The 25,848-nt window shown below is 53.9% G+C and overlaps 1 protein-coding gene across 1 annotated transcript; it reads right to left on the reverse strand.

The window, feature by feature from the left end:
- Positions 1 to 94: 94 nt before the first annotated feature.
- Positions 95 to 25,478, reverse strand: cc2d2a (coiled-coil and C2 domain containing 2A; the record flags this gene model as incomplete). Its single annotated transcript, XM_071202262.1, has 11 exons — positions 95 to 181; positions 1,673 to 1,850; positions 3,281 to 3,555; positions 13,088 to 13,244; positions 13,847 to 13,987; positions 16,274 to 16,380; positions 17,843 to 18,052; positions 18,465 to 18,596; positions 20,650 to 20,786; positions 24,942 to 25,095; positions 25,287 to 25,478. Coding segments are annotated over 11 exons (1,770 nt in total), but the record flags the coding sequence as incomplete, so codon positions are not given.
- Positions 25,479 to 25,848: the final 370 nt, after the last annotated feature.

Consider the following 25,848-nt stretch of genomic DNA (forward strand, 5'->3'; position numbering starts at 1 on the left):
GAGGAGGAGGAGGAGGAGGAGGAGGAGGAGGAGGAGGAGGAGGAGGAGGAGGAGCCCACCTCCTCAAACACCTGGGAGGACACACAGCATGTATTCAATCAGAGGAGGAGGAGGAGGAGGAGGAGGAGGAGGAGGAGGAGGAGGAGGAGGAGGAGGAGGAGGAGCCCACCTCCTCAAACACCTGGGAGGACACACAGCATGTATTCAATCAGAGGGGGGGGGGAGGAGGAGGAGGAGGAGGAGGAGGAGGAGGAGGAGGAGGAGGAGGAGGAGGCAGCAGGAGGAGGAGCCCACCTCCTCAAACATCTGGAGGACACACAGCATGTATTCAATCAGAGGGGGGGGGGGAGGAGGAGGAGGAGGAGGAGGAGGAGGAGGAGGAGGAGCCCACCTCCTCAAACATCTGGAGGACACACAGCATGTATTCAATCAGAGGGGGGGGGGGAGGAGGAGGAGGAGGAGGAGGAGGAGGAGGAGGAGGAGGAGGAGGAGGAGGAGGAGGAGGAGGAGCCCACCTCCTCAAACATCTGGAGGACACACAGCATGTATTCAATCAGAGGGAGGAGGAGGAGGAGGAGGAGGAGGAGGAGGAGGAGGAGGAGGAGGAGGAGGAGGAGGAGGAGGAGGAGGAGGAGGAGGAGCCCACCTCCTCAAACATCTGGAGGACACACAGCATGTATTCAATCCTGAGAGTCCTGCATTCAAAATGTTAATCAAGTAGAAGTACTCAGATCTGGTAGTTGAGTAAAAGTAGAAGTACTGAGATCTTGTTCTTGAGTAAAAGTAGAAGTACTCAGATCTTGTAGTTAAAAATGTTCCTCAAGTGAAAGTAGAAAGTATTCTCATCTAAATATAGTGAAAGACAGTGAAAGTAGTCGTTGTGCAGATTGGTCCATTTCAGAATAATATATATGATATGTTTTATAATGATTGATCATGAAAGTGTTCTCAGAGCTGGTGAAGGTGCAGCTAGTCTGAAGTACTTTGTAGACTGCAGGGTAGCTGGTGAAGGTGCAGCTAGTCTGAAGTACTTTGTAGACTGCAGGGTAGCTGGTGAAGGTGCAGCTAGTCTGAAGTACTTTGTAGACTGCAGGGTAGCTGGTGGAGGTGCAGCTAGTCTGAAGTACTTTGTAGACTGCAGGGTAGCTGGTGGAGGTGCAGCTAGTCTGAAGTACTTTGTAGACTGCAGGGTAGCTGGTGGAGGTGCAGCTAGTCTGAAGTACTTTGTAGACTGCAGGGTAGCTGGTGGAGGTGCAGCTAGTCTGAAGTACTTTGTAGACTGCAGGGTAGCTGGTGAAGGTGCAGCTAGTCTGAAGTACTTTGTAGACTGCAGGGTAGCTGGTGGAGGTGCAGCTAGTCTGAAGTACTTTGTAGACCGCAGGGTAGCTGGTGAAGGTGCAGCTAGTCTGAAGTACTTTGTAGGCTGCAGGGTAGCTGGTGGATTTACTCCAGGTGGAACTAAAGTCTGATTCAACACTTGGTTAGATTTCACATCCTTCATCTGTGAAGTAACTAAAGGTATTAAATACATGTAGTGGAGTAAAAGTACACCATGTACTCTGAACTGTGATGGAGTAGAAGTATGAAGTAGCATCAAATACTGAAGTGAAGTGAAGTACCTCTAAATAGTACTTCAGCTCAGTGAATGCACCACGTGAAGCGGCTCCTCTACCTGCAGGTTGAGGCTCTGTGGACAGTTGACTATCTTCAGGTTGAAGATCTGTCCGAAGTGGACTCTGAAGTCTCCGTTGAGGGAGCGGCTGTCGGTTCTGGAGACTTCTTTGTTGTTGTAGAGGATCTTTATGAAGAGAGAGCGCTTCGCCACGTCCTCCCTGCGAGACACTTCAGCCCTGAGGAAGCAGGAAGACGGTGTGTTTCATCATCGCAGCTACTATTGGGAACTCAAAGTGATTCTAGAATCTATTGGGAAGACAGTTGAATCCCAGCCACTGGTCTCATATCTCCTGGTCCTGTGTAAAGGACTTTTGGGTCAGGGTTACTCAGACTCAGAAATATGAAGCGATAAGACTCCCTGTGACCCGGGGCGAAGGACCTCGACCTCTTTAACGTCTTGATACTAGCGGGTAAAAAGACCATCACTTCAGAGTACCTCTCACAGACTTCTTATCAACCAGGTGTTCAGAGTACCTCTCACAGACTTCTTATCAACCAGGTGTTCAGAGTACCTCTCACAGACTTCTTATCAACGAGGTGTTCAGAGTACCTCTCACAGACTTCTTATCAACGAGGTGTTCAGAGTACCTCTCACAGACTTCTTATCAACCAGGTGTTCAGAGTACCTCTCACAGACTTCTTATCAACGAGGTGTTCAGAGTACCTCTCACAGACTTCTTATCTTATCAACCAGGTGTTCAGAGTACCTCTCACAGACTTCTTATCAACCAGGTGTTCAGAGTACCTCTCACAGACTTCTTATCAACCAGGTGTTCAGAGTACCTCTCACAGACTTCTTATCAACCAGGTGTTCAGAGTACCTCTCACAGACTTCTTATCAACGAGGTGTTCAGAGTACCTCTCACAGACTTCTTATCAACGAGGTGTTCAGAGTACCTCTCACAGACTTCTTATCAACGAGGTGTTCAGAGTACCTCTCACAGACTTCTTATCAACGAGGTGTTCAGAGTACTTCTCACAGACTTCTTATCTTATCAACGAGGTGTTCAGAGTACTTCTCACAGACTTCTTATCTTATCAACGAGGTGTTCAGAGTACTTCTCACAGACTTCTTATCTTATCAACCAGGTGTTCAGAGTACCTCTCACAGACTTCTTATCAACCAGGTGTTCAGAGTACCTCTCACAGACTTCTTATCAACGAGGTGTTCAGAGTACCTCTCACAGACTTCTTATCAACGAGGTGTTCAGAGTACCTCTCACAGACTTCTTATCAACGAGGTGTTCAGAGTACCTCTCACAGACTTCTTATCAACCAGGTGTTCAGAGTACCTCTCACAGACTTCTTATCTTATCAACCAGGTGTTCAGAGTACCTCTCACAGACTTCTTATCAACCAGGTGTTCAGAGTACCTCTCACAGACTTCTTATCAACGAGGTGTTCAGAGTACCTCTCACAGACTTCTTATCAACCAGGTGTTCAGAGTACCTCTCACAGACTTCTTATCTTATCAACGAGGTGTTCAGAGTACCTCTCACAGACTTCTTATCAACCAGGTGTTCAGAGTACCTCTCACAGACTTCTTATCAACCAGGTGTTCAGAGTACCTCTCACAGACTTCTTATCAACGAGGTGTTCAGTCTACCTCTTGCAGACTTCGCTGGCCGTGATGTTCCCGGACGCCGACAGCTCTGGGATCAGGACCGGTTCTCCAGGTTTCCTGCGGATCCTGGAGGCTTTCTCTCTGACGCGCTGCTCATTGGAGACAACGTCTGGTTTCTCTGGAGGCTCCGGTTTGGGGGGCCCTTCCTCAGCGGGCCCCTCTGATTCGCTCACCTCCACGTCTTCATCTTCCTCTTCCGTCTCATCCTGCGTCTGGTCTTTCTTCGTCTTCTTCTTCTTCCTCTTCTTCTTGGCTTTCTGAACAGTCAGAGGAGATGATTTGATCAGCTTTAGATTGTACGGTAAAATCATCAGGTTATAGAGACATAAAAGTAGGAACGGTTGATCAAATGATAGTTATTGTGGAGACCGAGACGACGTGTTTAAAAACATGCTGATATCTCATCATGAGCAGAAACTGTTCAGCGGAAATGATCCCTGAAAACAGATCGCATGTGGGGAAGAAGACCCTCAGCTAACTTAACAAGACACAACATTAATATAGTTATATTATATTTCTAACGTCTTCACTAAATGTCTCCAAAGGCCACAGTGACGGCCCCTACACACGGCGGCGTGCGTTGCCGCTTGGCGGTGGGCGTGTCTTGAGCTTGGGGAGTCAACGCGAGCAGCCCGACCAACAACCAACCACATGAATGTCCCTGCCCGGACACACAAAGCAAAGCATTCATGCTACATCCATGCTGGCTACATATACTGTCTCTGCTGCTCGCTGTCCATTCAAACGAAGTGCACTGGATATAAACTCCCCAAACAGGCGAAAACCTACCAGTTTCACCCACTGTCTCTGCCCCCCCCCCCATGCCTGGTTCCTCCGGTGTGTATCCCGGTATGTTCCCTACCACCACGATCATTTTCTCCTCCCTTTGTTGACATATGGAAATAACTGCGGTCTGGCTCTCCCAACATACACCCGGTTTGATTGGCTACTGCTTGTACTGTCAGTTTACATACGAGGGATTTGATTGGCTAACACCTCCGTCGAGGCGGCAAAAGTAGAACATTGCTCTACTTTTGCAGCGAGCACCTCGAGAGAAGCTACGCTTTGCTCCCACAATGCAGTTCGGCGAATCGTGACGTCACCCCATTCAAAGTGAATGGGCAGAAGCCGCCGTGTGTAGGGCGTGAGTCAAACGAGAAACTGCTCAGCGTGCAGAGGGGAAACGCATTTCTTTTTACCGAGGACGACCCCGTCTGCTTTCATATTGTGTGTCTGTTTATTACTGTAACACAAATGAAGAACAATAATAGCAAAAGTTAAAAACAATAAATAAATGCATCTTATCTTATAAATCTCTTACTCTTTTCAAATCCAGACTGAAACTCGTCTTTGGACTGAACACTGATACCTTATCTCACATGTCTCTTCCACTGGGACCCGGTATATACTGGGAAATGAACCCGTCAGTCACTTCAATAATATCATTGTGTGATTCTTATTTGCTAATGTTTATCTATATTTACTATTTCTCACACTTCTTAGCTTAGGAACATGTGTTGCAGTGTTGTTAGTTTCAGTCTATGTGCAGAAACATCCCGGCACTCCCTAAACTCCCAGAATCTGTTACCCAGAATCTCTCTGTTATCGCCAAGCTCAACCCCTCCCTTTCTCCTCTCAACCCAAACTCTACTCGTGGTCTTCCTCTCGGCAGACTGTACGCACTCTGTACGACTGACTGACCTATCAGTGCAGTACCCAGGCCCCTCTATCCGTGCAGTACCCAGACCCCTCTATCAGTGCAGTACCCAGGCCCCTCTATCAGTGCGGTACCCAGGCCCCTCTATCAGTGCGGTACCCAGGCCCCTCTATCAGTGCAGTACCCAGGCCCCTGTGTCAGTGCAGTACCCAGGCCCCTCTATCAGTGCAGTACCCAGGCCCCTCTATCTGTGCGGTACCCAGGCCCCTCTATCAGTGCAGTACCCAGGCCCCTCTATCAGTGCAGTACCCAGGCCCCTCTATCAGTGCGGTACCCAGGCCCCTCTATCAGTGCAGTACCCAGGCCCCTCTATCAGTGCAGTACCCAGGCCCCTCTATCAGTGCAGTACCCAGGCCCCTCTATCAGTGCAGTACCCAGGCCCCTGTATCAGTGCAGTACCCAGGCCCCTCTATCAGTGCAGTACCCAGGCCCCTGTGTCAGTGCAGTACCCAGGCCCCTCTATCAGTGCGGTACCCAGGCCCCTCTATCAGTGCAGTACCCAGGCCCCTCTATCAGTGCAGTACCCAGGCCCCTCTATCAGTGCAGTACCCAGGCCCCTCTATCAGTGCAGTACCCAGGCCCCTGTATCAGTGCAGTACCCAGGCCCCTCTATCAGTGCAGTACCCAGGCCCCTCTATCAGTGCAGTACCCAGGCCCCTCTATCAGTGCGGTACCCAGGTATCAGTGCAGTACCCAGGCCCCTCTATCAGTGCAGTACCCAGGCCCCTGTGTCAGTGCAGTACCCAGGCCCCTCTATCAGTGCGGTACCCAGGCCCCTCTATCAGTGCAGTACCCAGGCCCCTCTATCAGTGCAGTACCCAGGCCCCTCTATCAGTGCAGTACCCAGGCCCCTCTATCAGTGCAGTACCCAGGCCCCTCTATCAGTGCAGTACCCAGGCCCCTGTATCAGTGCAGTACCCAGGCCCCTCTATCAGTGCAGTACCCAGACCCCTCTATCAGTGCAGTACCCAGACCCCTCTATCAGTGCAGTACCCAGGCCCCTGTATCAGTGCAGTACCCAGGCCCCTCTATCAGTGCAGTACCCAGGCCCCTCTATCAGTGCAGTACCCAGGCCCCTGTGTCAGTGCAGTACCCAGGCCCCTGTATCAGTGCAGTACCCAGGCCCCTGTATCAGTGCAGTACCCAGGCCCCTCCATCAGTGCAGTACCCAGGCCCCTCTGTCAGTGCAGTACCCAGGCCCCTCTGTCAGTGCAGTACCCAGGCCCCTGTGTCAGTGCAGTACCCAGGCCCCTGTATCAGTGCAGTACCCAGGCCCCTGTATCAGTGCAGTACCCAGGCCCCTCCATCAGTGCAGTACCCAGGCCCCTCCATCAGTGCAGTACCCAGGCCCCTCCATCAGTGCAGTACCCAGGCCCCTCCATCAGTGCAGTACCCAGGCCCCTCTATCAGTGCAGTACCCAGGCCCCTGTGTCAGTGCAGTACCCAGGCCCCTGTATCAGTGCAGTACCCAGGCCCCTGTATCAGTGCAGTACCCAGGCCCCTCCATCAGTGCAGTACCCAGGCCCCTCTATCAGTGCAGTACCCAGGCCCCTCTATCAGTGCAGTACCCAGGCCCCTGTGTCAGTGCAGTACCCAGGCCCCTCTATCAGTGCAGTACCCAGGCCCCTCTATCAGTGCAGTACCCAGGCCCCTCTATCAGTGCAGTACCCAGGCCCCTCTATCAGTGCAGTACCCAGGCCCCTCTATCAGTGCAGTACCCAGGCCCCTCTATCAGTGCAGTACCCAGGCCCCTCTATCAGTGCAGTACCCAGGCCCCTCCATCAGTGCAGTACCCAGGCCCCTCTATCCGTGCAGTACCCAGGCCCCTCTATCCGTGCAGTACCCAGGCCCCTCTATCAGTGCAGTACCCAGGCCCCTCTATCAGTGCAGTACCCAGGCCCCTGTGTCAGTGCAGTACCCAGGCCCCTCTATCAGTGCGGTACCCAGGCCCCTCTATCAGTGCAGTACCCAGGCCCCTCTATCAGTGCGGTACCCAGGCCCCTCTATCAGTGCGGTACCCAGGCCCCTCTATCAGTGCAGTACCCAGGCCCCTCTATCAGTGCAGTACCCAGGCCCCTCTATCAGTGCGGTACCCAGGCCCCTCTATCAGTGCAGTACCCAGGCCCCTCTATCAGTGCACTACCCAGGCCCCTCTGTCAGTGCAGTACCCAGGCCCCTGTGTCAGTGCAGTACCCAGGCCCCTCTGTCAGTGCAGTACCCAGGCCCCTCTATCTGTGCAGTACCCAGGCCCCTCTATCAGTGCGGTACCCAGGCCCCTCTATCAGTGCAGTACCCAGGCCCCTCTATCAGTGCAGTACCCAGGCCCCTCTATCAGTGCAGTACCCAGGCCCCTCTATCAGTGCAGTACCCAGGCCCCTCTATCAGTGCAGTACCCAGGCCCCTCTATCAGTGCAGTACCCAGGCCCCTCTATTAGTGCAGTACCCAGGCCCCTCTATCCGTGCAGTACCCAGGCCCCTCTATCCGTGCAGTACCCAGGCCCCTCTATCAGTGCAGTACCCAGGCCCCTGTATCAGTGCAGTACCCAGGCCCCTCTATCAGTGCAGTACCCAGGCCCCTGTATCAGTGCAGTACCCAGGCCCCTCTATCAGTGCGGTACCCAGGCCCCTCTATCAGTGCAGTACCCAGGCCCCTCTATCAGTGCAGTACCCAGGCCCCTCTATCAGTGCAGTACCCAGGCCCCTGTGTCAGTGCAGTACCCAGGCCCCTCTATCAGTGCAGTACCCAGGCCCCTCTATCAGTGCAGTACCCAGGCCCCTCTATCAGTGCGGTACCCAGGCCCCTCTATCCGTGCGGTACCCAGGCCCCTCTATCAGTGCAGTACCCAGGCCCCTCTATCAGTGCAGTACCCAGGCCCCTCTATCAGTGCGGTACCCAGGCCCCTCTATCAGTGCAGTACCCAGGCCCCTCTTTCAGTGCAGTACCCAGGCCCCTCTATCAGTGCAGTACCCAGGCCCCTGTGTCAGTGCAGTACCCAGGCCCCTCTGTCAGTTGCAGTACCCAGGCCCCTCTATCTGTGCAGTACCCAGGCCCCTCTATCTGTGCGGTACCCAGGCCCCTCTATCAGTGCAGTACCCAGGCCCCTCTATCAGTGCAGTACCCAGGCCCCTCTATCAGTGCAGTACCCAGGCCCTCTATCAGTGCAGTACCCAGGCCCCTGTGTCAGTGCAGTACCCAGGCCCCTGTATCAGTGCAGTACCCAGGCCCCTGTATCAGTGCAGTACCCAGGCCCCTCCATCAGTGCAGTACCCAGGCCCCTCTGTCAGTGCAGTACCCAGGCCCCTCTGTCAGTGCAGTACCCAGGCCCCTCTATCAGTGCAGTACCCAGGCCCCTCTATCAGTGCAGTACCCAGGCCCCTGTATCAGTGCAGTACCCAGGCCCCTCTATCAGTGCAGTACCCAGACCCCTCTATCAGTGCAGTACCCAGACCCCTCTATCAGTGCAGTACCCAGGCCCCTGTATCAGTGCAGTACCCAGGCCCCTCTATCAGTGCAGTACCCAGGCCCCTCTATCAGTGCAGTACCCAGGCCCCTGTGTCAGTGCAGTACCCAGGCCCCTGTATCAGTGCAGTACCCAGGCCCCTGTATCAGTGCAGTACCCAGGCCCCTCCATCAGTGCAGTACCCAGGCCCCTCTGTCAGTGCAGTACCCAGGCCCCTCTGTCAGTGCAGTACCCAGGCCCCTGTGTCAGTGCAGTACCCAGGCCCCTGTATCAGTGCAGTACCCAGGCCCCTGTATCAGTGCAGTACCCAGGCCCCTCCATCAGTGCAGTACCCAGGCCCCTCCATCAGTGCAGTACCCAGGCCCCTCCATCAGTGCAGTACCCAGGCCCCTCCATCAGTGCAGTACCCAGGCCCCTCTATCAGTGCAGTACCCAGGCCCCTGTGTCAGTGCAGTACCCAGGCCCCTGTATCAGTGCAGTACCCAGGCCCCTGTATCAGTGCAGTACCCAGGCCCCTCCATCAGTGCAGTACCCAGGCCCCTCTATCCGTGCAGTACCCAGGCCCCTCTATCAGTGCAGTACCCAGGCCCCTGTGTCAGTGCAGTACCCAGGCCCCTCTATCAGTGCAGTACCCAGGCCCCTCTATCAGTGCAGTACCCAGGCCCCTCTATCAGTGCAGTACCCAGGCCCCTCTATCAGTGCAGTACCCAGGCCCCTCTATCAGTGCAGTACCCAGGCCCCTCTATCAGTGCAGTACCCAGGCCCCTCTATCAGTGCAGTACCCAGGCCCCTCCATCAGTGCAGTACCCAGGCCCCTCTATCCGTGCAGTACCCAGGCCCCTCTATCCGTGCAGTACCCAGGCCCCTCTATCAGTGCAGTACCCAGGCCCCTCTATCAGTGCAGTACCCAGGCCCCTGTGTCAGTGCAGTACCCAGGCCCCTCTATCAGTGCGGTACCCAGGCCCCTCTATCAGTGCAGTACCCAGGCCCCTCTATCAGTGCGGTACCCAGGCCCCTCTATCCGTGCGGTACCCAGGCCCCTCTATCAGTGCAGTACCCAGGCCCCTCTATCAGTGCGGTACCCAGGCCCCTCTATCAGTGCGGTACCCAGGCCCCTCTATCAGTGCAGTACCCAGGCCCCTCTTTCAGTGCAGTACCCAGGCCCCTCTGTCAGTGCAGTACCCAGGCCCCTCTGTCAGTGCAGTACCCAGGCCCCTCTGTCAGTGCAGTACCCAGGCCCCTCTATCTGTGCAGTACCCAGGCCCCTCTATCTGTGCGGTACCCAGGCCCCTCTATCAGTGCAGTACCCAGGCCCCTCTATCAGTGCAGTACCCAGGCCCCTCTATCAGTGCAGTACCCAGGCCCCTCTATCAGTGCAGTACCCAGGCCCCTCTATCAGTGCAGTACCCAGGCCCCTCTATCAGTGCAGTACCCAGGCCCCTCTATCAGTGCAGTACCCAGGCCCCTCTATCCGTGCAGTACCCAGGCCCCTCTATCCGTGCAGTACCCAGGCCCCTCTATCAGTGCAGTACCCAGGCCCCTGTATCAGTGCAGTACCCAGGCCCCTCTATCAGTGCAGTACCCAGGCCCCTGTGTCAGTGCAGTACCCAGGCCCCTCTATCAGTGCGGTACCCAGGCCCCTCTATCAGTGCAGTACCCAGGCCCCTCTATCAGTGCAGTACCCAGGCCCCTCTATCAGTGCAGTACCCAGGCCCCTGTATCAGTGCAGTACCCAGGCCCCTCTATCAGTGCGGTACCCAGGCCCCTCTATCAGTGCAGTACCCAGGCCCCTCTATCAGTGCGGTACCCAGGCCCCTCTATCCGTGCGGTACCCAGGCCCCTCTATCAGTGCAGTACCCAGGCCCCTCTATCAGTGCAGTACCCAGGCCCCTCTATCAGTGCGGTACCCAGGCCCCTCTATCAGTGCAGTACCCAGGCCCCTCTTTCAGTGCAGTACCCAGGCCCCTCTATCAGTGCAGTACCCAGGCCCCTGTGTCAGTGCAGTACCCAGGCCCCTCTGTCAGTGCAGTACCCAGGCCCCTCTATCTGTGCAGTACCCAGGCCCCTCTATCTGTGCGGTACCCAGGCCCCTCTATCAGTGCAGTACCCAGGCCCCTCTATCAGTGCAGTACCCAGGCCCCTCTATCAGTGCAGTACCCAGGCCCCTCTATCAGTGCAGTACCCAGGCCCCTCTATCAGTGCAGTACCCAGGCCCCTCTATCAGTGCGGTACCCAGGCCCCTCTATTAGTGCAGTACCCAGGCCCCTCTATCCGTGCAGTACCCAGGACCCTCTATCCGTGCAGTACCCAGGCCCCTCTATCAGTGCAGTACCCAGGCCCCTGTATCAGTGCAGTACCCAGGCCCCTCTATCAGTGCAGTACCCAGGCCCCTGTGTCAGTGCAGTACCCAGGCCCCTCTATCAGTGCGGTACCCAGGCCCCTCTATCAGTGCAGTACCCAGGCCCCTCTATCAGTGCAGTACCCAGGCCCCTCTATCAGTGCAGTACCCAGGCCCCTCTATCAGTGCAGTACCCAGGCCCCTCTATCAGTGCAGTACCCAGGCCCCTGTATCAGTGCAGTACCCAGGCCCCTCTATCAGTGCAGTACCCAGGCCCCTCTATCAGTGCAGTACCCAGGCCCCTCTATCAGTGCGGTACCCAGGTATCAGTGCAGTACCCAGGCCCCTCTATCAGTGCAGTACCCAGGCCCCTGTATCAGTGCAGTACCCAGGCCCCTCTATCAGTGCGGTACCCAGGCCCCTCCATCAGTGCAGTACCCAGGCCCCCTCTATCAGTGCAGTACCCAGGCCCCTCTATCAGTGCAGTACCCAGGCCCCTCTATCAGTGCAGTACCCAGGCCCCTGTATCAGTGCAGTACCCAGGCCCCTCTATCAGTGCAGTACCCAGACCCCTCTATCAGTGCAGTACCCAGACCCCTCTATCAGTGCAGTACCCAGGCCCCTGTATCAGTGCAGTACCCAGGCCCCTCTATCAGTGCAGTACCCAGGCCCCTCTATCAGTGCAGTACCCAGGCCCCTGTGTCAGTGCAGTACCCAGGCCCCTGTATCAGTGCAGTACCCAGGCCCTGTATCAGTGCAAGTACCCAGGCCCCTCCATCAGTGCAGTACCAGGCCCCTCTATCAGTGCAGTACCCAGGCCCCTCTGTCAGTGCAGTACCCAGGCCCCTGTGTCAGTGCAGTACCCAGGCCCTGTATCAGTGCAGTACCCAGGCCCCTGTATCAGTGCAGTACCCAGGCCCCTCTATCCGTGCAGTACCCAGGCCCCTCTATCAGTGCAGTACCCAGGCCCCTCTATCAGTGCGTACCCAGGCCCCTCTATCAGTGCAGTACCCAGGCCCCTCTATCAGTGCGTACCCAGGCCCTCTATCATTCAGTACCCAGGCCCCTCTATCCAGTACCCAGGCCCCTCTATCAGTGCGTACCCAGGCCCCTCTATCTGCAGTACCCAGGCCCCTCTATCAGTGCAGTACCAGGCCCCTCTATCAGTGCAGTACCCAGGCCCCTCTATCAGTGCGGTACCCAGGCCCCTCTATCAGTGCAGTACCCAGGCCCCTCTATCAGTGCAGTACCCAGGCCCCTCTATCAGTGCAGTACCCAGGCCCCTCTATCAGTGCAGTACCCAGGCCCCTCTATCCGTGCAGTACCCAGACCCCTCTATCAGTGCAGTACCCAGGCCCCTCTATCAGTGCAGTACCCAGGCCCCTCCATCAGTGCAGTACCCAGGCCCCTCCATCAGTGCAGTACCCAGGCCCCTCTGTCAGTGCAGTACCCAGGCCCCTGTGTCAGTGCAGTACCCAGGCCCCTGTATCAGTGCAGTACCCAGGCCCCTCCATCAGTGCAGTACCCAGGCCCCTCCATCAGTGCAGTACCCAGGCCCCTCTATCCGTGCAGTACCCAGGCCCCTCTATCAGTGCAGTACCCAGGCCCCTGTGTCAGTGCAGTACCCAGGCCCCTCTATCAGTGCAGTACCCAGGCCCCTCTATCAGTGCAGTACCCAGGCCCCTCTATCAGTGCAGTACCCAGGCCCCTCTATCAGTGCAGTACCCAGGCCCCTCTATCAGTGCAGTACCCAGGCCCCTCTATCAGTGCAGTACCCAGACCCCTCTATCAGTGCAGTACCCAGGCCCCTCTATCAGTGCGGTACCCAGGCCCCTGTATCAGTGCGGTACCCAGGCCCCTCTATCAGTGCAGTACCCAGACCCCTCTATCAGTGCAGTACCCAGGCCCCTCTATCAGTGCAGTACCCAGGCCCCTGTATCAGTGCAGTACCCAGGCCCCTCTATCAGTGCGGTACCCAGGCCCCTCTATCTGTGCGGTACCCAGGCCCCTCTATCAGTGCAGTACCCAGGCCCCTCTATCAGTGCAGTACCCAGGCCCCTCTATCAGTGCAGTACCCAGGCCCCTCTATCAGTGCAGTACCCAGACCCCTCTATCAGTGCAGTACCCAGACCCCTCTATCAGTGCAGTACCCAGGCCCCTCTATCAGTGCAGTACCCAGACCCCTCTATCAGTGCAGTACCCAGGCCCCTCTATCAGTGCAGTACCCAGGCCCCTCTATCAGTGCGGTACCCAGGCTGTCTGTCTCTCTGTACCTGCTTCCTCCTCCAGACCTTCCACTCCTCCAGATGCTTCTTGTACTCGGCCAGCTTCCTCTGGTAATCCTCCTCCATCTCCGCCTCCAGCTCCACCAGCTCGGCCAGGATCTCTCCCTCACACTGGTGCTCGTCTGAGGCCCGGTCCATGCTCTCCCTGGGCTCAAAACACACAGCATGATGTCAGTGCTAATGCTATAGCAGCGTGTGAAGGACACTGCTCAGGAACTAGCTGATGCTCTGTGTGTGATGACGAGATACATGGATCCTGAGGCTCAAGCCGGGGACCAGCGAGAGTAACATTATGACATTCACATATTCAGAGAAAGTCTGAATTTTTGATTTTAAGAAAAAGTCAGAATTGTTTTATTTATATTTGTCTCATCGAATATGACATACACCGTAAAATAATAATAAATTATATATATTGTAGTAACAATGATATCATCTATTTATAATTGTAAATGTGTATTGTATGTAGAGATACATTTAGATGCACATTTTGTCGAAATAAAAAAGTGAATAATGTAGTTTTGGGAGAAGGGGTTGAATAAACGTAAACTTCACTTTTCAGATGTCAATCAGATCAGATACTGCTCGAGTTTGCACAGCATCATAATTCTCTTTCGTTTCATTATTATTATTATTATTATTATTGTTTTACACGTTCTAAACCAATGAAAACACCTCGATACCCAGCTCATGAAAGAAGCTCTGAAGAACGTCGAAGCGAGTCTCAGCGCTCTGACGGAGCCGTACCTCCGGAGGGACAGTTTGTACGGCGTGTTGGTGAAGCTCTGGAAGTCTCTGAGGGTCTTCAGCTCCTTCCAGACCCGCACGATGTTCCTCAGCAGAACGCGGTCCTTCTCCTGCTCGCCGTCCCGCAGCTGCCTGGTGCTCCTGTTAGGGGGTCAGGAGAGTATCGACAGTGAGGTGCAGGAACGAAGAGGTGAGTCCGCACGGCACCACTTCCTGGTCCCTCGTTTTGATCTGAACTAAGGTCTGAGGTAGAGACGAAGAGACGGGACACGTTTTGTTCTACGACATTAAACCATCAGCAGTGGTTTCTGAAGAGTGGACGTGTCTGAGAAACGATGGTTGTCCTTGACACTGTCTTGACATTTATAATGAATAGTTGGTTGAAAGTTCTGATGTTCAATATTGTAAATAGTTAGATTTTCCAGTTTCTTATATTTATATAAATAGTTGGTTAAAAAAAAGGTTGAATGCTCAATTAGTATTTGTACACATCACATGAACCTTGGTATGTAATATGAAGTCATTATGCAGTCCTGATGCATCTCAGTCCCTGCTGTGGTGCGAGTAGAGTGATAAACACCTATATATATATATAACACATTTATATACAGTGTAATTCAAATATTTCACTGCCTTTGTGATCCTAGGACTTTGGTAACCAAATCTAAAACACCAAAACAATTCGATCACATGAGTAAATGTGTGTTTTCACAAGAGTTTTGAAGATTTTCCAAAAATCTGATTTCACATTTTGAGCTACTTATCTCATGAAACAGTGCTCTAAGGTGAGCAATATGCATATATAGCAAGACCAGAGATTGTCCTGAACATTTTGATATGTAACACATGGGGTGCCATGTTAGAAGAAATACATTTAAAAGGTGATTTAAGAAAACGTCTAAAAATCGAGAAAATACCCTTAGACTCCAGAGGGTTAAGAATGGTGAAACTGAATTATTTTGTGTTCCGTTTTTTTTGGGCGGCCCTCAATCCAATATTGGGTACCTAACCCTAAATTGACCCTCACTCATCACAACTTTGAGAACCCCTGATCTAGAGTCTGTGTGTTTGAATCTGGATCTGAAGCTCCTTTATAGCAGGGCCGGTTTTTGGCATCGGGCCAGATCTGGGGGAAGGAAAAACCTTTCTGACCGTTGGGGCTCATCCTGATGTTCGGCCTCGATGGAACGACATTCATAATTAAGTAAATGTGACACCCTGTTCACCCCGGTTACACGTTTCATTCGCCCTGTACGACGAGCGCTGCAGGTGAGGAAAGAGGGGGATGTTGGCTTATCTGGCACCCGCAGCTCACAGCCAAAGTGCGAGGGAGAGAGAGGGAGAGAGGGAGAGGGAGAGAGCGAGAGAGCGAGCGAGGGAGAGAGGGAGGGAGCGAGGGGAGAGAGCGAGCGAGGGAGAGGGAGAGAGCGAGAGCGAGAGAGCGAGCGAGGGAGAGGGAGAGAGGGAGCGAGGGAGAGGGAGAGAGCGAGCGAGGGAGAGAGGGAGCGAGGGAGAGGGAGAGAGGGAGCGAGGGAGAGGGCGCACTGGTACCGGCGCTGTTGTTATTAGCATCTGGTGCTAGCTATGCTAACGGACATAAGAAGAGATGTTTCTACACCCAGGGTGCAGGACAGCTCTCCTCTCAGACTGAGGCTGGTGCTGCAGCTCAGGGAGGTGAAGGACCCTCAGTGTTCAGATGGTTCACTTTAGTCTCGGTGGGTCTCAAACGGTTTGATCACGATGTGTGTAAGCACGTATTTCCAAGGCTCTCCTTTATGATGATTGGGATGAAACAGGTTTGAAATCATTCCAATGGGGCCAGCTAAAATCTCGCCTCGGGCATCAGATTGTCGAGAGCCGGCCCTGCTTCGTAGCATCACGTTAGCATTTAGCTTCTGGACATTAGATTTATGATTAGAACATTATAAAAGTAGGGTAGACATGTGGAGGAGGAACAAAACATTTATCACACATAAACAACGACTCCATAGCACCCTTTGAGTGTATCTATTTATACGTCACGTTCTGCCCGTCGCCAGTCGCTTTGGACGAAACCAGCGACATGTGACGAAAGCCTTTTATTTGCATCGTGGCTTCCAGCCTCTCTGATCTGGAGATGTGCTGCTTCTGCTTTACTTCAAAGTGAACGTCTCTGAATAGCACTGGACACGTTCGCTATTTTATAAACCGTTAAAGTAGAAAACAATCTGCATTAATCTGAAATGAAGATAATAGTTTTCCCCAAAGGAGACGTAACTATGGGTTATAGTGATGCATGACTGTAGCTGGCCGTGCTGAGAAACAGGTCTGCGCCTCCCTTCATCGGCAGCGAGTGGACAAGTGGACATGTTGAGGAGCCAATCAGCACGCAACGTTACAGAGGAACCTCGAGGGCGCCTGGGCGTCGCGGAGCAGCTGCAGCCTCACCTGACCTCCAGACTGTACTCAGAGATCCGCCGCTGCATGGCCGCCGTCAGACTCTGTCCTCCGTGGACCACCAGCATACTCCTCAGAGCGTTCCTGAGTCCGTTCAGCTGCACACACACACACACACACACACACACACACACACACACACACACACACACACACACACACACACACACACACACACACACACACACACACACACACACACACACACACACACACACACACACACACACACACACACACACACACACACACACACACACACACACACACACACACACACACACACACACACACACACACACACACACACACACACACACACACACACACACACACACACACACACACACACACACACACGAGAGAGAGAGACACACACACACACACACACAACACACACACACCACACACACACACACACACACACAAGAGAGAGAGAGACACACACACACACACACACACGAGAGAGAGAGAGAGACACACACACACACAAAAGAGAGAGAGAGAGAGACACACACACACACACACACACACGAGAGAGAGAGAGACACACACACACGAGAGAGAGAGACACACACACACACACTTATTTTGTGATGCAAAAGAAGGCAGTTGAGAAAGTGTCACCAGCTCCCGTCTGAACACATGTTCCTGATTGTTGTCCACGTGTTGGAACTTACAAGGTCTTACATTTTAAACCGGTCAGCGCTATTTTAGCATTATTAATAATTTATAAGAAATAAAGAGCTTGGGGAAAAAATGCTATGCGTGTTTTAATTTCTCTAAACATTTGTCTTTATTTGACGCTGCAGAATTAAAATGCATTTAGCCATTCAGAACCATGTGTGTTCAAAGACATGCGGGAGAGGAAGTCAGAGTGCTGAGAGGAAGTCAGAGTGCTGAGAGGAAGTCAGAGTGCTGAGAGGAAGTCAGAGTGCTGAGAGGAAGTCAGAGTGCTGAGAGGAAGTCAGAGTGCTGAGAGGAAGTCAGAGTGCTGAGAGGAAGTCAGAGTGCTGAGAGGAAGTCAGAGTGCTGAGAGGAAGTCAGAGTGCTGAGAGGAAGTCAGAGTGTTGAGAGGAAGTCAGAGTGCTGAGAGGAAGTCAGAGTGTTGAGAGGAAGTCAGAGTGTTGAGAGGAAGTCAGAGTGCTGAGAGGAAGTCAGAGTGCTGAGAGGAAGTCAGAGTGCTGAGAGGAAGTCAGAGTGCTGAGAGGAAGTCAGAGTGCTGAGAGGAAGTCAGAGTGCTGAGAGGAAGTCAGAGTGCTGAGAGGAAGTCAGAGTGCTGAGAGGAAGTCAGAGTGCTGAGAGGAAGTCAGCACAGGCTGAAGCTCTGTATGTGAGGACTAGAGGGTCCTGAGGCTCAGGACTAGAGGGTCCTGAGGCTGAAGCTCTGTATGTGAGGACTAGAGGGTCCTGAGGCTGAAGCTCTGTATGTGAGGACTAGAGGGTCCTGAGGCTCAGGACTAGAGGGTCCTGAGGCTCAGGACTAGAGGGTCCTGAGGCTCAGGCCGGGACCAGGGAGAGTCTCTAACACCCGCCACGTGGCGGCTCAGAGAGGCTCACCTTGTCAGTGAGGTGTGCAGAGAGGTCGTTGCGCTGCCTGCTCAGGTACTGGTCGTACAGCTGAGCCAGCCGGGAACCCAGCACATGTTCCCGGCTGAAGAGGGGGTGGTGGGAGAAGATGAGCCCGGAGACATCCACATCCAGCTGGTAGTCCCCCTCGGGGTCCGCGGCCCCCGACAGGTACAGCGTCGCATACTTGGACTTCAGCGGCTGGGGAGAGAACATCAAACCCTTTGATCTGCTGGCTCCACAGCCTCACACTGAGGGACAGGGACAGCCTGGACAGGGACAGGGACAGGGACAGCCTGGACAGCATGCGAAAACCTGCTCCCTGGAGCCGGAGTGAAACGGAGAGACTTCTGGAAGCAGAGCGCAAACCGAACTCTCCAGGTCATTTCATCTGTTGCCATCAAGGTGTCTGCGCTCTGCTCTCAAGACTCATGGCCTTCAAAATCATTCACGCCATGAGAACACTGGAGGGGGTCTGTGCCCGCTCGAAGGAAGCACGAGACATCGTCACATGCTCAGCAGCTTCCTTCTCCTGACCTGAGCTCCTCCCACAATGCAACGTGTATAATAAAACACAGTGCAAGAAGTCTATATACATGTGTGTGTGTCTCACCTTCCTGTACACGGTGTGCAGAGCAGGGTCCAGGTCCTCCTCCATGTGGAAGAGGGGGGGTCTGGTGGAGGACTCCTTGATGGGGTCAGGCAGAGCCACGATCCTGCCGTCGTCTCCGAACCACTTTTTACCCTGAAACGTTTAAACACAGAGACGAGGTCACTGCCCCGTAGATTCTCTCTGCTCGACCCGGCCCGTTCAGAACGCGGCCTTCACGCTGCTGTGGACGCTGACGCACAGCTTTCACGGCACTCATACGTGTGTCTGTTTGTGTGTACAGGATGTATCAGCGATGCAAACACATATACCTCTGACAAAGGCCTGCGCTATAATGCTTCAATTAGCTGTGCTTTATAGCATACTCCGATCAGGAGGAGACGGAGACGTTAAGTTACACATCAAAGGGTTTATTATTATCTACAGGTAGATGTTATCAAGTGGGACACGCAATACAATGAAACATATTATCAGTATATATAATAAACATCTCTAGCATCCTATCCATATGAACCTGTCTATTTGTGGGGGGGCCTCACCTCCTCTAGGGGGTCCGGGGGCATGCTCCCCCGAGAAGATGTTTTCTTTAAATTGAAGTTAAAGGCATCGATCGGGTGCACTTTGAGGGCAACATTCAGAGATGCATGGAAACAGCTCTCAACACTCATAACACAGAACGGTATAATTCAATTAGCTGTTCTTTATAGCATACTCCGATCAGGAGGAGACGGAGATGTGAAGTTACACATCAAGGGTTTTATTATTATCTACAGGTAGATATTCTACACTTCTGACTTTAAGGGCTTCGGTTTGTCTTCTTCTTTGCTTGCGAAAGTGTTTCCACTGCTTTCCTGCTTTATGCAGCTGCTGCTGCTGCTGCTGCTACTACTGCTGCTGCTGCTGCTGCTGCTACTGCTGCAGCTGCTGCTGCTGCTGCTGCTGCTGCTGCTGCTGCTACTGCTGCTGCTGCTGCTGCTGCTGCTGCTGCTACTGCTGCTGCTGCTACTGCTGCTGCTGCTGCTGCTGCTGCTGCTGCTGCTGCTGCTGCTACTGCTGCTGCTGCTACTGCTGCTGCTGCTGCTGCTACTACTGCTGCTGCTGCTGCTGCTGCTGCTGCTGCTACTGCTGCTGCTGCTGCTGCTGCTACTGCTGCTGCTGCTGCTGCTACTGCTGCTGCTGCTGCTGCTGCTGCTGCTGCTGCTGCTACTGCTGCTGCTGCTGCTGCTGCTACTGCTGCTGCTGCTACTGCTGCTGCTGCTGCTGCTGCTGCTGCTGCTGCTGCTGCTGCTGCTGCTGCTACTACTGCTGCTGCTGCTGCTGCTACTGCTGCTGCTGCTGCTGCTACTACTGCTGCTACTGCTGCTGCTGCTGCTGCTGCTGCTGCTACTGCTGCTGCTGCTGCTGCTGCTGCTGCTGCTACTGCTGCTGCTGCTGCTGCTGCTGCTGCTGTTGCCGCTGCTGCTGCTGCTGCTGCTGCTGCTGCTACTGCTGCTGCTGCTGCTGCTGCTGCTACTGCTGCAGCTGCTGCTGCTGCTGCTGCTGCTGCTGCTACTGCTGCAGCTGCTGCTGCTGCTGCTACTGCTGCTGCTGCTGCTACTGCTGCAGCTGCTGCTGCTGCTGCTGCTACTGCTGCTGCTGCTGCTACTACTGCAGCTGCTGCTGCTGCTGCTACTGCTGCAGCTGCTGCTGCTGCTGCTGCTGCTGCTGCTACTGCTGCAGCTGCTGCTGCTGCTGCTGCTGCTACTGCTGCTGCTGCTGCTGCTACTACTGCTGCTGCTGCTGCTGCTGCTGCTGCTGTTGCCGCTGCTGCTGCTACTGCTGCTGCTGCCGCTGCTGCTGCTGCTGTTGCCGCTGCTGCTGCTGCTGCTGCTGCCGCTGCTGCTGCTGCTGCTGCTGCTGCTGCTGCTGTTACCGCTGCTGCTGCTGCTGCTGCTGCTGCTGCCATGTGACTCCTCCGTGTGTCTGCTGTCGCTGGTTCGCAGACCCTTCACGCGACAGCAGAGCGAACAGGAGGCGTGGAGCGAGGGATCGCTGTCCACTAGTCGTGCTCGCTGATCGATACAAAAATATACTTTGGCGGCCGTTAATAGGCTTTACGTGGGCGACCCGCCCAAGCAAAGTCTACGAAGTGAGAAGTTGCACACACACTGAAAGACTGACCTCTGGCTACAGAGCCAGTGGTTCTCACCTCCTCCATCTGCAGGATCCTGTTCTCCAGAATGTTCTCGTTGCTCAGAGACACAGGCGGCCTCTGCCCCACGTACAGACCCTCGTCCTCCACGTACCGAGGCTTCACGTTGTCGGGGAGTTTGATGTGGGCCGCCACTGAAAAACACATCAAAGCGAGACATTACGCTTTGAGGCTTTGAGGCTTTGAGGCTTTGCGGCTTTGAGGCTTTGAGGCTTTGAGGCTTTGCAGCTTTGAGGCTTTGAGGCTTTGAGGCTTTGAGGCTTTGCGGCTTTGCGGCTTTGAGGCGCTTCTAGTGGAAAGGAAATCTTCAAAGCCGACATCAAGGAAAGTCTTTCTCCAACCAACCAGCCGTTGCCTCATTAATGTAGAAATAGGTATACTTTGAATCAGGGAAGGAATACAAATATAATGTTAGAGTATTTAGCTTTTATAAGAAGCGCCACCTCATCGTGACGTCTGTAGTCACCAGAGTATAAAAGACTCCAACTCCAACTGCTCTAAAACAAAGATGTGAAACCTGTCGGAAAGACATCGCCGATGCTCAGTTTTAAACCGTTAAGATATAAAGAAAGAAAGAATACCTAAGTTGTTTGTTATTTAATTTTGAGCATTGTACAATATCCTCCAAACCACAAGCAACGCTTCAGACTGTGAGTAACACCAAGGAAAGGAGACGAGCTAGAGATCTCTGTTTTTGTGACGGAGCGTCCACACTACAGCTTCAAAGAGAGCTTGGAGCTGGGCGAGCTAGAGATGTCTGTTTTTAAGGCGTCTAGTGGCTTGATGGAGAATAAGGAAGGAAGCCACAACGATCAACATTGAAGCGTCAGCTCGACACTGAGATGAGCTGGAGGCCGGTGTGTCGGCTGAATTAAAACAACGTGTCTTTAACATACAGCAGAGATCACGGTTACTAAAGCAACCAACTTCATTTCCCCCGGACGAAGAATCCAGGAGTTTATTCATTAACTCCAACCACAGCTATTATCACATAACGCCTCATTTGCATATTCAAACAAACCGTCAGAACACAAGATAGTTGTGTTGAAATGAAGGAGTTTCATGGTGATTTCTGTGTGTTCGATACGTTGCCCCGTTCTCCTGCAGGGCGTCGGCAGGCGGGAGCTTTACGTCCCGACTGCCCGGCAGAGGCGCTGCTGTGAGCGCTGGGTCTGTCCATCGTGCGCAGGTCGAGCACCAACACAACCAAGTGCCTCTGGAGACCGTCTGCGCCGCGGCGTCTTCTGGAACATTCTCCAGGTTCTATCGGGTCAATGTCGCCACTCCCCGTCCTCTGGGCGAGCTCTCAGCGGGGAGCAGGGCTCGGGTTCTCCATGCCGTGGTTGGAGTCTGCTAAGGCCTCTGGCGGCCACTAGGGGCCGAGTGGAACGATAGTTACGGCTGTAACTACGGTTCTGTGAGTCCCTACTGATCGCCAGAGTTCCTCTCACTCAGAATTCTTGTGTGCTCGAGAGAAGATTCTGGGAACAGATCCTCTGACGACACCGGCTGATATATCCGGTGTCACGTGGGTCACAGGTGACTTTGTTGTTATTGGTACTCGAGCTGCGCATGCGCGCGATTCAAGCACCGCCTCTGGCGGTCACCCGGGACTCAGAACCGTAGTTACAGACGTAGCTCTCGTTTCCTCTCCTCCTCTCTCACACAAACTGCACACACTCATCCTCTGCATGTTCTGAAGCTCTCACGGCCCGTCCACACGACAGCGTCGACAGCTCCAAGCTGCCCATTCACTTCAATGGGGTGACGTCACGTTGCCGCGCTTTTTCACCGAACTGAATTGTGGGTAGCAGAGCGGTCCGTCTCCGCCGGAGACGCCGGAGTAGCCAGCGCCAGCCAATCAAATCCCGTTTCGGAAAATCTGACAGCTGAAGCCGTAGCCAATCAAACCGCGTCTAAGCTGGGAGAGATATCCCGCCGTTCATTTCTATATTTCAAAAAAAGTTGGAGGAGAAACTAACTATCGCCGTAGCAACCACCCGGTGCTGTATGACCAGACCCTCTTCACCTACCGGTAGGGGTGTAACGGTACACGTACCCGTACCGAAATTATTCGGTACGGGCCCTTCGGTTGTGTACCGAACGAATATAACGAATATAACGTTAAACGTAAAAAAATGAGAACGTGAACAACTTCTTGGAAGTAACCTCAAGTGCTGCGTCGCAGCATTCAGAGTCATGTGCTCCCATTGGGCTCATCGCGTCAGAGGGAGCAAGTCATTTCATTGGACGAGGTGGTCAGAGGGATGCGTTCAAATCTAGTCAGTAATGGGGAACGCAGATAAAGTTGAGCTCCTCCAGCATCATTGAAGTCTCCGGTTTGGGAACATTTTGGTTTCGCAGTTACGAACAAGGATGACGGACAAAGACAGGTGGACCGAACCAAAGCTGTGTCTGCATTGATCAACTAGCATTGGTTATGCGGCTGGCGATACATCAAACCTGCACACTCTTGAAAAGGCATCACCGAACGTGAATATCACCGGTACCAAAAGAAAAAAGACTGAAGTGCAAACCCAACTCCCGCTAGCATGTAGCCTCCACCGCTCGCAGAGACTTCAGACCGAGCCAGAGCTATTACAAACGCCAAGTATCCTCATGTTGCCATGGTAGCAAAGCGCTACCTGGCTGTGTCTGCTGCCTCTGTCCCTAGAGAGGGTGTTCTCCACAGCAGGAGACGTTAGTGCCAGCAGATCTGCCCTTTCAGCAGCCATGTGGACGAGTTCATCTTTCTTTAGACAACATGAAAATACAACGACAAGCAGGTCCTGATGTCAAGCTGGCTGCTCAGGAACAGTACAGTTCAGATACAGATCATTTCAGTTCATCGAAAAGCTGCACCTTAATGTTTATTTGATTATATTTTGTATTTATTTGAGTGAATACATTATTCACAGTTTAATAATAATAAAAAAATATATATATATATATTTTGTGAAAAAAAATTCTGCTGTACCGAACCGAACCGAACCGTGACCAAAAAACCGAGGTACGTACCGAACCGAAATGTTTGTGAACCGTTACACCCCTACCTACCGGGACACAAACCGGAGGAACCAGCATGGAGGGAGGTGGAGAGGCAGTGGGGGAAACTGGGAGGTTTTCGCCTGTTTGGGGAGTTTATATATATATATATATATTTATATATATATATATATATATATATTGCTCCCATAAAATCCCCGGGGTTTTTGCTCTGTATGTCGGGGGCGGGAGACTCATGTGATTGGTTGTTGGTCGTGTTGCTTGAATAAAATCCCCAAGCTGCAGACACGCCCAGCTCCAAGCTGGAGTGTGGACGCTCCGTCACACACACTCATTCCTACACACTTTATCACTGAGAACAAGCAGGAGGTCTCTCTCTGGCAGCATGTCCGGATGCAGGCAGGGAGGGAACCTCTGACTCTCGCTCCACGGGCTAAAGGTCACCTGGGGTGAGGCTGGGCGTGAAGAGCACCCTGCTCTCTCGCTCCACGGGCTAAAGGTCACCTGGGGTGAGGCTGGGCGTGAAGAGCACCCTGCTCTCTCGCTCCACGGGCTAAAGGTCACCTGGGGTGAGGCTGGGCGTGAAGAGCACCCTGCTCTCTCGCTCCACGGGCTAAAGGTCACCTGGGGTGAGGCTGGGCGTGAAGAGCACCCTGCTCTCTCGCTCCACGGGTTAAAGGTCACCTGGGGTGAGGCTGGGCGTGAAGAGCACCCTGCTCTCTCGCTCCACGGGTTAAAGGTCACCTGGGGTGAGGCTGGGCGTGAAGAGCACCCTGCTCTCTCGCTCCACGGGCTAAAGGTCACCTGGGGTGAGGCTGGGCGTGAAGAGCACCCTGCTCTCTCGCTCCACGGGCTAAAGGTCACCTGGGGTGAGGCTGGGCGTGAAGAGCACCCTGCTCTCTCGCTCCACGCGCTAAAGGTCACCTGGGGTGAGGCTGGGCGTGAAGAGCACCCTGCTCTCTCGCTCCACGCGCTAAAGGTCACCTGGGGTGAGGCTGGGCGTGAAGAGCACCCTGCTCTCTCGCTCCACGCGCTAAAGGTCACCTGGGGTGAGGCTGGGCGTGAAGAGCACCCTGCTCTCTCGCTCCACGGGTTAAAGGTCACCTGGGGTGAGGCTGGGCGTGAAGAGCACCCTGCTCTCTCGCTCCACGGGCTAAAGGTCACCTGGGGTGAGGCTGGGCGTGAAGAGCACCCTGCTCTCTCGCTCCACGGCTAAAGGTCACCTGGGGTGAGGCTGGGCGTGAAGAGCACCCTGCTCTCTCGCTCCACGGGCTAAAGGTCACCTGGGGTGAGGCTGGGCGTGAAGAGCACCCTGCTCTCTCGCTCCACGCGCTGCCCGTAGCGGAGATACTCGGCTCTCCTCGTCTCCAGGAAGTCCTGAGTGGATTGTTCAATGACGAATTCATCTCCGTCTCTCACCAGAGGAGCGTCTTCATTCTGAGGAGGCGGAAATCACGATTCAGACTTCATTTGAATCACAAAGCTTTATTGACACAGCACTTTTCATACAGCACGTGCCGCTAAAGCGCTTCACAACATCACACGTAGAAACAAACAACAACAAGCTCCCCTCAGATCATTTACCAAGAGCTCTGGAAGAAACAAAATGTGATCCGGCCGTTTCTCACCTGGTCTCCGTTCCCCTCTGGACCTCCCTCCTCTTCCTCCTGCTCCTCCTGCTCCTCCTCTTCCTCCTGCTCCTCCCCCTCTTCAGATGGTCTTGGTTTCCCTTTGATCTCGTTCCCGTCTCGTGGACCCGGCTCGAATGTGAGCGTGAAGAAGTTGTACGCCTCCTCCGCGGTGGGAAGTCCGGTCTCTGTCTGGAGGCAGGAGTTATCATTCAGTGTTTCTGACTATCGAGTGAAAGGTTTAGTTCAGCTTCTCTGCCGCCATCTTTGGTTCCCCTCCCTCACAGAGCCCCTCCCTCACAGAGCCCCTCCCTCACAGAGCCCCTCCTCAGAGCCCCTCCCTCACAGAGCCCCTCCCTCACAGAGCCCCTCCCTCACAGAGCCCCTCCCTCACAGAGCCCCTCCTCAGAGCCCCTCCCTCACAGAGCCCCTCCCTCACAGAGCCCCTCCCTCACAGAGCCCCTTCCCTCACAGAGCCCCTTCCTCACAGAGCCCCTCCCTCACAGAGCCCCCTCCCTCACAGAGCCCCTCCCTCACAGAGCCCCTCCCTCACAGAGCCCCT

Source organism: Pseudochaenichthys georgianus, unplaced genomic scaffold (genome assembly GCF_902827115.2).
Source record: "Pseudochaenichthys georgianus unplaced genomic scaffold, fPseGeo1.2 scaffold_1826_arrow_ctg1, whole genome shotgun sequence".
In the NCBI taxonomy this organism is placed as follows: Eukaryota; Metazoa; Chordata; class Actinopteri; order Perciformes; family Channichthyidae; genus Pseudochaenichthys; species Pseudochaenichthys georgianus.